At 40.9% G+C, this 12,506-nt stretch overlaps 1 protein-coding gene across 2 annotated transcripts in view; it reads right to left on the bottom strand.

The window, feature by feature from the left end:
• tmem184a (transmembrane protein 184a) overlaps positions 1-12,506 on the bottom strand; it is a 38,886-nt gene that overhangs the window by 7,661 nt on the left and 18,719 nt on the right. For both annotated transcript variants that reach the window (XM_060943087.1, XM_060943088.1), the window contains exons 3-6: positions 11,198-11,363; positions 10,047-10,137; positions 5,563-5,638; positions 1,392-1,483 (exon numbers count right to left, since the gene is read on the bottom strand). In XM_060943087.1, coding sequence (XP_060799070.1) covers positions 1,392-1,483; positions 5,563-5,638; positions 10,047-10,137; positions 11,198-11,363 — 425 coding nt within the window. The remainder of the gene's footprint in view (positions 1-1,391; positions 1,484-5,562; positions 5,639-10,046; positions 10,138-11,197; positions 11,364-12,506) is intronic.

Genomic DNA, 12,506 nt, shown 5'->3' with positions numbered 1-12,506 from the left:
AAGAAACTCGTCCGCTAATTAACTTTTGACGAGGCACACCCATTAATTGAAAAGCATTCCAGGTGACGACCTCGAAGCTGATTAAGATAATGCCAATAGTGTGTAAAGCATCAAGGGAAATGGTGGCTACTTTGAAGACTAACAAATAGGAAACATTTTGTTTGTTAAACACTTTTTGCTTACCACAGAATTCCATTTATTTTTTTTCACGGCCCAGTTTCCATCAAATCGTGCGCTCCGATTGGCTCGTGAGCGGTCCGGAATTCTACGATCTGGACCCCGGTTACGGACCTTTAGCGACTCGCTCGTTCACAACAAACACAGTAGCAATTTTTTGTCAACATTTATTTTCACAATTCTCAGTATAATAGCATTAATTTTATAGTATCGATAGCAATAAAATCAGTGTTCACAGCGAAAGCGAGCTTTACTACCCCAAAGAAGACAAAATAAAAGAAAAAACATTGCAGGAGAAAGTTGAGTAGGCAGGCTTGTTCTAAATATGGTTTCCCTTTCAGGCGCTCTCATTTTCAGTTAGAATTTGGTAAAGAAAAAAATAAATACACTACCGTTCAAAAGTTTGGGGTCACTTTGAAATGTCCTTATTTTTGAAAGAAAAGCACTGTTCTTTTCAATGAAGATCACTTTAAACTAATCAGAAATCCACTCTATACATTGCTAATGTGGTAAATGACTATTCTAGCTGCAAATGTCTGGTTTTTGGTGTAATATCTCCATAGGTGTATAGAGGCCCATTTCCAGCAACTCTCACTCCAGTGTTCTAATGGTACAATGTGTTTGCTCATTGCCTCAGAAGGCTAATGGAGGATTAGAAAACCCTTGTACAATCATGTTAGCACAGCTGAAAACAGTTGAGCTCTTTAGAGAAGCTATAAAACTGACCTTCCTTTGAGCAGATTGAGTTTCTGGAGCATCACATTTGTGGGGTCGATTAAATGCTCAAAATGGCCAGAAAAATGTCTTGACTATATTTTCTATTCATTTTACAACTTATGGTGGGAAATAAAAGTGTGACTTTTCATGGAAAGCACAATTGTCTGGGTGACCCCAAACTTTTGAACGGTAGTGTATATTATTTACCAGCTTAAGGTCGGTCCGTATGGTGAAATACCATGACCTCGGCCCAGAGGGCCTCGCTCAGTACTTTCAAGACCTCGGTCACGGTATTTCACGATACGGACCTCCCAGCTGGTAAATAACATATGCATGTTCCATATGTTATTCCATAGTTTTGATGTCTTCAGGTGTTGTTCTACAATGTAGAAAATAGTCACAATACAGAAAAACCTATGAATGAGTCGAGTAGGGGTGTCCAAACTTTTGACTGGTACTGTATATAAAGTAAAATGTAAGAATGAATGAAAACTTACTTAAAATCTCCATCATGATATTTGCCAAAGGCTTGTAGAAAGATGGTAATGATGGCCATGATGGGTTTCACCACGCAGAACTGAAGCGTGGCCTAAATGACAATCAAAACCGAGCATTATTGAATGGAAACATTTTAAAGAATGTTAAAACCTAATCCTAGTATACAAGGGGCGTAACGAGACATTGTGACATCATGTATCGCCATTCAACAATGTGACAACGCACATCATGGAAATGTGTGAGTCACATTGTGGAAATCAGCATTCTAATCATTATGCATGTGCTGCAGTTGCACTGTTTGAACACCAGAGGTCCCAATTTGCAAATCCTATAGAATTAAAACACTGTATATACTGTAGAGCGCATGGTGGTCATTTGATTGTGTTCTTTCTTGGAAAACATTGCAAGATCTTCACTTAGGAATTCCAACAGCTCCAGACTGCAGCCAGCAAAATGCATACGTTATACAATTACACAACCATGTCAGAAAGAGCTCTCAAACACTAAAGGCTGTGGAACACGGGCATTTTAGCCGACTTTGGAGCTCCATTTCTGCTGTGGAGCTCATTATGCCTTAGTCAATTGTTTAAGTTCCCACTCTTTTATTCAAAAAATTATTTTTAAGATCCAGGTGAACCTGTAGTAAGTTTTGTTTACAATATCAAGCCTTGGTTCACAGCAATTTGTGATTTAGTTCTATACATCTTCATAGTTCTATATATAGTTGGTAATAGGACATCATCCAGCATCATCACAAACACTGGCACCCCACAGGGATGCGTCCTCAGCCCCATCCTCTACACCCTGTTCACCCATGACTGTGTTGCCTCCCACAAGGACATCATCCTGAAGTTTACGGACGACACCGCAGTGATGGGATGCCTCGCTGGCGGTGACAAAACGGCCTACAGGAGGAAGGTAGCCAGTCTGGTGTCATGGTGTGAGGACAACCACCTCACCCTCAACACGGACAAGATGAAGGAGAGGAGACCTCATCGGCCACTGTTCATCCGGGAGCTTGAGGTGGAGAGGGTGAGCAGCTTCAAATACCTGGGTGTTCACATCAGTGAGGACCTCATGTGGACACCTAACACCACACAGCTGGTTAGGAAGGCTCAACAGCGACTGCACTTTCTGAGGAGGCGAGGAAGTTTGGTATGTCACCCAAGATCCTCAGCAACTTCTACAGCTGTGTGATTGACAGCATCCTGACCAACTGTGTGGTACGGCAGTGCTACAGCTATGGACGGCAAACGCCTGCAGAGGGTGGTGAAGACTGCTGAGAGGATCACCAGAACTCCACTGCCCTCTCTGCAGAGCATCTACCATTACAGAGTCCACAGGAGAGCTGCCTCCATCCTCAAAGACCCCACCCACCCCCAGCACAGACTGTTCACACGTCTATCCTCAGGCCGGAGGTACAGAAGTCTGAAATGCAGGACTGTCAGACTAAAGAACTCTCTCTTTCCCACCGCCATCAGATTCCTGAACAGCTGATAGGAGTCTATAATCATGGACTACCTCCTTGTAAACGGTCCTTAACGGTTTACATTTGTTTGCACATTACTGCCCTTTTTGCTGCTGTTCCTTGACCGTTTACATCCGATTACATTGTTTGCACAATATTGCCATTTTGCTGCGGTGTCCTTGACTGTTTACGTCTGGTTACACTGTTCGCACGTTACTGCCCTTCTGCTGCTACATCTGATCATTGCCTTATTTTGGTATCACACTACCTATTTTGCACTACATTTAACCTTTATTTTGTACTACACTGGGTGTTTTTGTTGCTTTTTGCACCATGTTGCCTTACTTTGTATTACTCCTTCCGCCTATTTATTTATTTGTAATTGGCATTCATGGTGGACAGCAAACTAAGAATTTCATTGTGCAAGTGGACATGTCCTTACTGTGCATATGACGACAAACACTTTGAACTTCTCATCTCATTATCTCTAGCCGCTTTATCCTGTTCTACAGGGTCGCAGGCAAGCTGGAGCCTATCCCAGCTGACTACGGGCGAAAGGCGGGGTACACCCTGGACAAGTCGCCAGGTCATCACAGGGCTGACATAGACACAGACAACCATTCACACTCACATTCACACCTACAGTCAATTTAGCCGATGTTTACATTAGACCGTATCAGCGGATCATCAGATTAACGTTTTTAAAACGATTAGTGTGCACACAGCAACACCAATACACGATTTGCGTGCACACAGCAACACCAATACACGGATACGCTCGGCTCCGCAGGCATCCTGCGCTCCAAATCACTCCGCCCTGAACAGCGAGTGCCCTCTGGAGGGTGCGCACTCCGGCCCTGCGCAGCTCACAGAGCACGCGAGTGAAGTGCACAAGCTGTGATTCGGGACTGAGCCACTGTGTGTGAGATCCCAGCGCAGATCACTTACCACTTGTAAGTGGAAGGATGGCAAGCCTAAAGACAATCATAACTACACAATGGGCAGTATTTGCATCAGTATTTGCAGTATTTTCATACTTTTATACTCTTTAATGAAAGGTGATACAAGGCGGAAGTCCGCGCCGTTTTTCAGCAGTCGCATCACATGACCAACACCAGCGAATCAGGAAGGTGGATGTCACAGTGACGTTGTCCAATGAGACGCCAGCTAGAGCTCAGCACAGCGTATCCGCGTATTCTGAATGTTTACACAGCACCAGAGCTGACACGATCTGGATTGAATACGTGGACGCTGGCGGATTCCCGTTTCCCGGCGTTTCCAGGCGGTTTAATGTAAACATACAGTGCATCCGCGAAGAAAACGAGACAGATACGGTCTAATGTAAACGTAGCCTTAGAGTCACCAGTTAACCTAACCTGCATGTCTTTGGACTGTGGGGGAAACCGGAGCACCCGGAGGAAACCCACGCAGACACGGGGAGAACATGCAAACTCCACACAGAAAGGCCCTCGCCGGCCACGGGGCTCGAACCCAGACCTTCTTGCTGTGAGGTGACAGTGCTAACCACTACACCACCGTGCCACCCCCACTTTGAACTTAGACAAAAGAAAAAAAAAAGTACACTGACATTGTTCACGATTCAAAAAAGTCCTTTCAGTCATCATTTTTCTTCATTTAAATTTAATTCAAAATACAGAGAGAATCAAATCATATCGTGAAGTCATTATCATGAATCAAGATATTATTGTTACACCCCTAACTTACACTACTAAAACATTCTAATGTCTGAGAGTCAGCATCATTCGATGCGATTTGAAAATGCACCAAGGTAATAAATTACACAACTTTAACAACTTGGGTCTCATATGCAGGCAGGTGTGCAATATCAAGCTAATTAAAAAGAACCCCCTAATCAAAGCAGACTGAAAAACAGACTTAAAATAAATAAATAAAAAAAAGTCTCCTCGCTCAGTATGCTTCGACTGAGCTCATCACAAGGAGCTGCTTTGAAAAACGGCCACGTAGCCGTTCAGTCAAAGAGAACCATGTGTTTAGCAGTTTCCATTTTTCTATCTAAAAAAGTTCATTTCACAGACTATTCACTGTTTTGAAGACGGAGCGCTCAAATCCAATTTCCATCAGTGTTATGCTCGGAGTGCTGGGGGCTTCTCTGCTCCCTTTGCAGACAGCATCACTCTGACAACTATTATTTCTCTGTGTTTATTACCAAGGTGATCACACCTAGTGCTTATTGTTTTGTTTTTTTTTCTTGAGCTTTTTTCTGTTGGATGTTATTTGAAAGAAAGTGGACAAAAAAAAAAGTGTGGCTGCTGCTTTATGATTTAGAAGAAAACAGGTTATGTGATCGTTTTGGTGATGGAACATCCCAAGGCAAACATTTCTGTACTGTTTTCATTCAGAGGAAAAACAAAGAACGTCACTGGTTTCTGGCATTTGAATATATAGCAATGAATCCTCTTCCGTTTTGCCGATGGCATTTTTCATCAAATGGTTCCTCTGTGATATGGTACACAAAGTGCTGGCAAACCCACCTCCAAAGATTACATATTAATATTTGCACTCGGGCAGCCATTGAGCAATGCACAAACCTTAATTCAGCTCTTAGTGAACATCAAACTACATGGTGCTGAACCTTCAGCAGCAGTGATGTTATAAATAGTGATAGTGGAAGCAAATGAAATGCCGAAATATTCGCAGTAGGATGCAGGAGAGAAACAAACCTGTTTGCAGAATCTTAAAAAGCCAATCGAGTAACTCATTCCAGCCAGACAGCAGGTGCCATATATGCAGTTTGACCTGTTGGGGGAGAGCAGAAATAAGTGACAGGTATACAGGTATTTTGTGAGACAATAGATTTCCAGGAAAGCTTGATTTAGATGAGCCAAAGGATGCTTCTACTTTGCTTCGTCTCTACCATGTCATGAGTATGAACATGATTTAACTGCATGCATTTGAGCAGGTAAAGAAGGAAAATGGTGTCCGAGAATGGCACACAGTAGGGTGCATCAGTTGCCCTCACTTTCATAAAATCTGATGCATTTTTGTTTGGGTGTTCCTTTTCACCAATAAAGACATCCTGTAAAATTTTTTGACCATATTCAAAAAGTCTAATGGTGGCACCATGAGGTTCATTTTTTGCCAAAAACCGCTTATTTTATGTTTTCGCGTAAGGTTTGAATCACAATGTTGGAGTCCATTTATTGATTTCTTGTGAGCCAGAGATCATGTTAAGAACCTTTGCAAGGGATTGAGAAGCATTAATGTGATTCATAATACATTTGTATTGTTTAAAAGTAGTTGAACAATGATTCAATGAACAGCTGAAACTCAAACTGTGCTTGATAATATATTTAGAATATGTACTAAAAATGTGGATCCAAGATATTTGGTATACTCTATAAGGTGCCATAATGTTTCATGAAAAGTGATCGAAATTGTGTCATAAAATAGCAGCTTTTTCCATAACTTTGAGCTCCTGGTGCCACCATTAAACTTTTCAATTTTGTCAAAATATACTCAGCAAAAATAAAAACTTGACACTCATTTTTCAAATAGTGTTTAGAAACTTTTCTTGAAAGAGTTCTTGTTGTGATTATGGTTAAATGCATTGTCAAGGGCATTACGTCACACATTCATTCTACTGGTCGGGCCTACGTAGCACGTGCGAGAGCACTGCACGCTAAAATCACGTTTCCACGTGACCTATTGATACGCGTGCAATTGATCTCACGGTAGCAGAGTAGAGGGTCATCTCAGAAAAACAAGGTTTTATGGTTAATTATTCGTTAATTTGCAATGCCACGACTGTCAAACATTCAGCGTGAACGTGCCATTGGCATGCTGAATACGGGAACATCCGTCACTGACGTTGCGAGGGTTATGGGATGCAGTCGACAGACCATCCATAATCTCCAGACACGTCTCCATCAAACTGGCACCACAGGAACCCTCCACAGAACTTGCAGGAGCTTGGTGCCATGTTGGTACAAATATGGCGGCGCATTCCCCAAGCTGTGTTCAGACGCATCATCCAATCCATGAGGAGACGTTGTATCGCAGTTGTGAACGCCCATGGAGGACGCACCCGATATTGACATGATTTCATTAAGTTGTGACTCACAGTTTTTGATCATGGACATTGTCATCGCATTTCCAGTGGAACCGATTCCATGACAAACATGATCTGTATGCTATAGCATCTTTAATGACGAGATAATTGAATACAATCGTTATTTCAAACCTATTTTCCAAAATGTTCAAATTATTGACTTTGAAACAAGTTTTTATTTTTGTTGAGTTTATTTCACTCAGTGTGTTTTCTTACCAAAAGGAACATAAAAACAAAAATGCATCATGATCGGAGGAACTTTTCATTTTCAGGGGGCAACTGATGCACCCTAGCACACAGCTATAGAATATTAACTTATTTTAGTGCAGGTAGACCGTTCTAGTATTTTAATTAAATCAGTGACTAAAGAAAATCAATTTTCCCTTAGCTTTGTGTGGGCAGATGGCAAAACAACATTTAAAAAAAAAAAAAAGTTTCCATACTTCCCCACTTTATTGTATTTAGTCGGAACCAACAACGTTCAAAGCAACTGAAAAAAGCCCAACACATTATGCTAAATTTAAAAAGAAAAAAAAAAAAAAAATAGCATAGGCACAAATAAGCCAGGATGTTGGTTTGGGACATTTAGCACATCCCTTAACTGTAAATGAGCACGGATGTAGCCAATTTCCTTCCAAACAAAATGCTAATTAGCCCCCATCTGTGTACAAATGTAGTGATTCTGATTAGAGCAGAATAAATCCAGCTGTTCCTTTAGCACTCCTTTTCTGGATATTGCTTCTTAAAGTAAAGAGGGCTACAGGGAGCTTTTAGATGCTCTCAGTGTAATATTATTAGAAAGACACAAAACAGAAGGGGAGGGGGCATTAAAAACTTAAAACAGGCTTCCCTAGAAAGCTACACCCCTCCAGAGTCAGAGGTTTAATCAGTGTCTTTCAGGAGCACCTGGATATTACAACCAGATGTGTTCGACTAGGAAAGTAATTTCACGATTAGGTTTGGTATGAATCCGAGTTGCGAGCACGAACTCCATCCATCCGTGTGTGTGTGCGCACTTTCTCTACAGAACATGCAAACCACAGAGAGATTCTTGAAGAACCATATTTAGCGTATAATTGGGCCAGACCCTGACCTTAAGCTCAGTGCTAAAACAGAGCGGAGAGGATAAAGAACAGACACGAGCTGGAAACAGCCCAGGATGATCCCAGACCTCGGTCTGATTGAAAACCTGAGGTGTTGCCTGAAGTGCACCATCGACCCGACGCCCTCGCTGTCTCAGCCTCACAGAGTTTGATTAATTTGAGTGAAAGAGGAACGCTGATGCTGCATACCAACAAAACGAGTCAGAATTCAGTTCAAATCAAAATAACTAAACTTGTTGAATGCTGATAGCTTGATGTTGCTATTTAAGGCCAGAGAAAATCACTGCAACTGGCAACACTGGAGCAACATTCCTCACATGTGAAGTCAAAGTACAGTTATGTAATCAAACTACACTATAATACAGTGGTGCTTTAAAGTTTGTGAACCCTATAGAAATGTTCTTTATTTCTGCATAAATATGACCTAAAGCATCATCAGATTTTCACACAAGTCCTAAAAGTAGATAAAGAGAACCTGGTTAAACAAATGAGACAAAAATATTATACTTGGTCATTTATTTATTGAGGAACATGATCCAATATTACATATCTGTGAGTGGCAAAAGTATGTGAACCTCTAGGATTAGCAGTTAAAATTAGAGTCAGGTGTTTTCAATCAATGGGATGACAATCAGGTGTGAGTGGGCACCCTGTTTTATTTAAAGAACAGGGATCTATCAAAGTCTGATCTTCACAACACATGTTTGTGGAAGTGTATCATGGCACGAATAAAGATGATTTCGGAGGACCTCAGAAAAAGCGTTGTTGATGCTCATCAGGCTGGAAAAGGTTACAAAACCATCTCTAAAGAGTTTGGACTCCACCAATCCACAGTCAGACAGATTGTGTACAAATGGAGGAAATTCAAGACCATTGTTTCCCTCCCCAGGAGTGATCAACCAACAAAGATCACTCCAAAAGCAAGGCGTGTAATAGTCGGCGAGGTCACAAAGGACCACAGGGTAACTTCTAAACAACTGAAGGCCTCTCTCACATTGGCTAAATGTTAATGTTCATGAGTCCACCATCAGGAGAACACTGAACAACAATGGTGTGCATGGCAGGGTTGCAAGGAGAAAGCCACTGCTCTCCAAAAAGAACATTGCTGCTCATCTGCAGTTTGCTAAAGATCATGTGGACAAGCCAGAAGGCTATTGGAAAAATGTTTTGTGGACAGATGAGACCAAAATGGAACTTTTTGGTTTAAATGAAAAGTGTTATGTTTGGAGAAAGGAAAAACACCGCATTCTAGCATAAGAACCTTATCCCATCTGTGAAACATGGTGGTGGTAGGATCATGGTTTGGGCCTGTTTTGCTGCATCTGGGCCAGGACGGCTTGCCATCATTGATGGAACAATGAATTCTGAATTATACCAGCGAATTCTAAAGGAAAACGTCAGGACATCTGTCCATGAACTGAATCTCAAGAGAAGGCGGGTCATGCAGCAAGACAACGACCCTAAACACACAAGTCGTTCTACCAAAGAATGCTTAAAGAAGAATGTTTTGGAATGGCCAAGTCAAAGTCCTGACCTTAATCCAATGGAAATGTTGTGGAAGGACCTGAAGCGAGCAGTTCATGTGAGGAAACCCACCAATATCCCAGAGTTGAAGCTGTTCTGTACGGAGGAATGGGCTAAAATTCCTCCAAGCCGGTGTGCAGGACTGATCAACAGTTACTGGAAACGTTTAGTTGCAGTTATTGCTGCACAAGGGGGTCACACCAGATACTGAAAGCAAAGGTTCACATACTTTTGCCACTCACAGATATGTAATATTGGATCATTTTCCTCAATAAATAAATGACCAAGTATGATATTTTTGTCTCATTTGTTTAACTGGGTTCTCTTTATCTACTTTTAGGACTTGTATGAAAATCTGATGTTGTTTTAGGTCATATTTATGCAGAAATATAGAAAATTCTAAAGGGTTCACAAACTTCCAAGCACCACTGCATGTCTATATTTCCTGAAAGGAAAGGAACACACTTACGGAATCGGTTTTCCTCGTATTTCAGCCATGATGGCGCTCTCGCCTCCCAGGTACTCAAACGACAGGCTTAAGAAGTTGTAGATTACAAAAGCTGAAAACAAAATTGCATCATCAGCAGTTTCACAGAAGTATTTATAGAAAAAGGCAACACACTGTCTTCCTCTAGACACGTTACAAAAATCACATTAAGAACAAAGGTTGTCCATGATAATCAATCAATCAATCTCGATCTATTGTTTCTATTTAAAGAACATCTCGAAGGGTCCGTCTCTCGAGCCGCATTTCCATTAACCCGCTTAACGTGCAATTTGAAACTGCGGATTTAACAAAAAAAAAAAAAAAACCTTCACAATAAATCAATATTCCCCAAAATTGAAATGGAAACTTTTTTTGCCTTCAAACAAATATAAATGCTACTTTTCTGAAAGTGTGTGCTCTGTAAGAGCTACTGTGAGATGAAAAAAAATCCCAGCATTAATCACATAACATTACTTAATGGAAACACACCACTCGCAATGGTGGTCAATTTAAAAAAAAAAAAAAAAAACTTCCATTTTGCACAATACTGCAATGGAACCCCAGCTTCTGCCTCTCTCTCTCTTTCTCTCTCTCTGTGTGCCAGTCTTCCTTTCATAGAGTATTAAGTGAATGTAGAGAAAAAAAAAAATGAAATTACAATTAAAAGTAGTAAATACTGTATCGTAAGAAGTAAAGCTACATATTTGCACGAAACCTTTCCACATGTGCACAGTGCTTTTATGTAGTACAAACTACTTTGAAGAAATTCAGACTACATGAATATTTTATGCAGAGCCAAGAAGAATAATGAAAATGCCTGTTTAATATTAAAACTCCCTTAAAAGACTGAATCTCATTTAAATTCTATTGGTTTATAAAAAAAAAAAAAGTAAAATAATGTAAAAGGCATCTTTATAACTTGGAAAAAACCCTTGCCTTCCAGTTCTGAAGCCTAACAGAGGAGAAGGTGGTGAAAAACACATGACAACAGATATGATACTGCATTGTAGGTTGTTCTTTGTACTATTATGAAAGATGAGAGGAACAAGTTTGGGCAGTTAGATGTCTGCAACCTATTTGAGCTCAGTCTAAAGCCCTGTCTTAAGCCAAAAAAAAAAAAAAGTAGTACCTACCTTCATAGCAGTCACGGACGGAGTCAAAGTAGACATAGTACTGGTCGTTGCTGATTAAGAGGAGGCTAAGCCAGGAGTCAAAGGCATAAATAGGCACGATAAAGAGGATGCGGATGATGTAACGCTGCTCGTTTGGCACTGTATACGACCTCAGGTGCGAGTAGATCTAAAAAACACACACAAAAATATATTCCATGAGCTTCACTAAACATGAACCTACTGTGGAAAGTCCCACTTCTCCTTAAGCCTAGGTCACAACTGGATGTACAATTTTTTGGCCGTGCGATTTTTGGCGTTTCCCAAATCACTGCGGTTTTTTTGTTCGTGGAGAAAGACGCACGTTGGCCGCAAGTTTGTCTTGCAACCTGAAAAAAAACGTAAGCGCCCGTAGAGTTTGTTTGACATGACAAAGAACCTCTGCGGCCGGTCTGCGGCTCGAAAATCAGCACGTCACACGTGCGCCCTCCGTGCGTTTCTTGCACGTAGACCGGCCGTAGGAGCACGTACGGCCGGTTGTGACCGAGGCTTTAATCAACCCACTGTAAATAACAGAAGCAAATCCAAGTAAGAGACAAGATAGGATCTCAATAAAACAGGCAATGAATACAAAAGGATTTCTCTCCTTAAGGATTTTTTTCCTGAGGCAAAATATGGCTCCTGAGGTTGGGTTGATAGAGCTCTGTGATGAAAAGGGAATGGAAATTATTAATATGGAAGTAAGATCGAGGAGTGGCAGAATGTGATAGAATATCAAACGGATCATTTATCAGTGTAGAAGAGGAGAGCCAGCAACAGAAAGGAAGGTAAGGATTAAAAAAAAAACAAAAAAACAAAAAGTAGAATAAGAAGCAAGACCAATAATAATAATAATAATAATAATAATAATAATAATAATCCACTGACATTTGTCCCAGCAAAACACCTTGGCATCAACCTTATCTCTTCCACACCCAAGATGGATATCAGAGTTAATGATTACACTTGTAGGAACTTTTTTTTGATGAGAAATGATCTTGTAAAGATCATACTGGTCTTGCTAGATATCACTATAAAAATATAAAGTAACACATTTGCTGATATTTCAGGACATTTTTTGGCATTTAGAAAATCCTGAGAATGTTTCAGGTGAGAGATTTTGTACAGTCTCGCTTCCAGACCAGCATCTCGTCTCTATATGTGCACGACTGACTCACATAGATTTTTTTTCCCAGGCCTGGCTATTACGTGGGTGGAGGACTAATGTATGAAGGTGCTCGACAGAACCAAGGTGAGTCAGGAACCAGATTGATCTGGTCCATTTCTCCTGTAG

This window comes from Neoarius graeffei, chromosome 16 (assembly GCF_027579695.1).
Source record: "Neoarius graeffei isolate fNeoGra1 chromosome 16, fNeoGra1.pri, whole genome shotgun sequence".
Taxonomy (NCBI): domain Eukaryota; kingdom Metazoa; phylum Chordata; class Actinopteri; order Siluriformes; family Ariidae; genus Neoarius; species Neoarius graeffei.
Note: the sequence above shows the minus strand (reverse complement) of the source record. Positions and strands in the feature narration are given on the sequence as shown.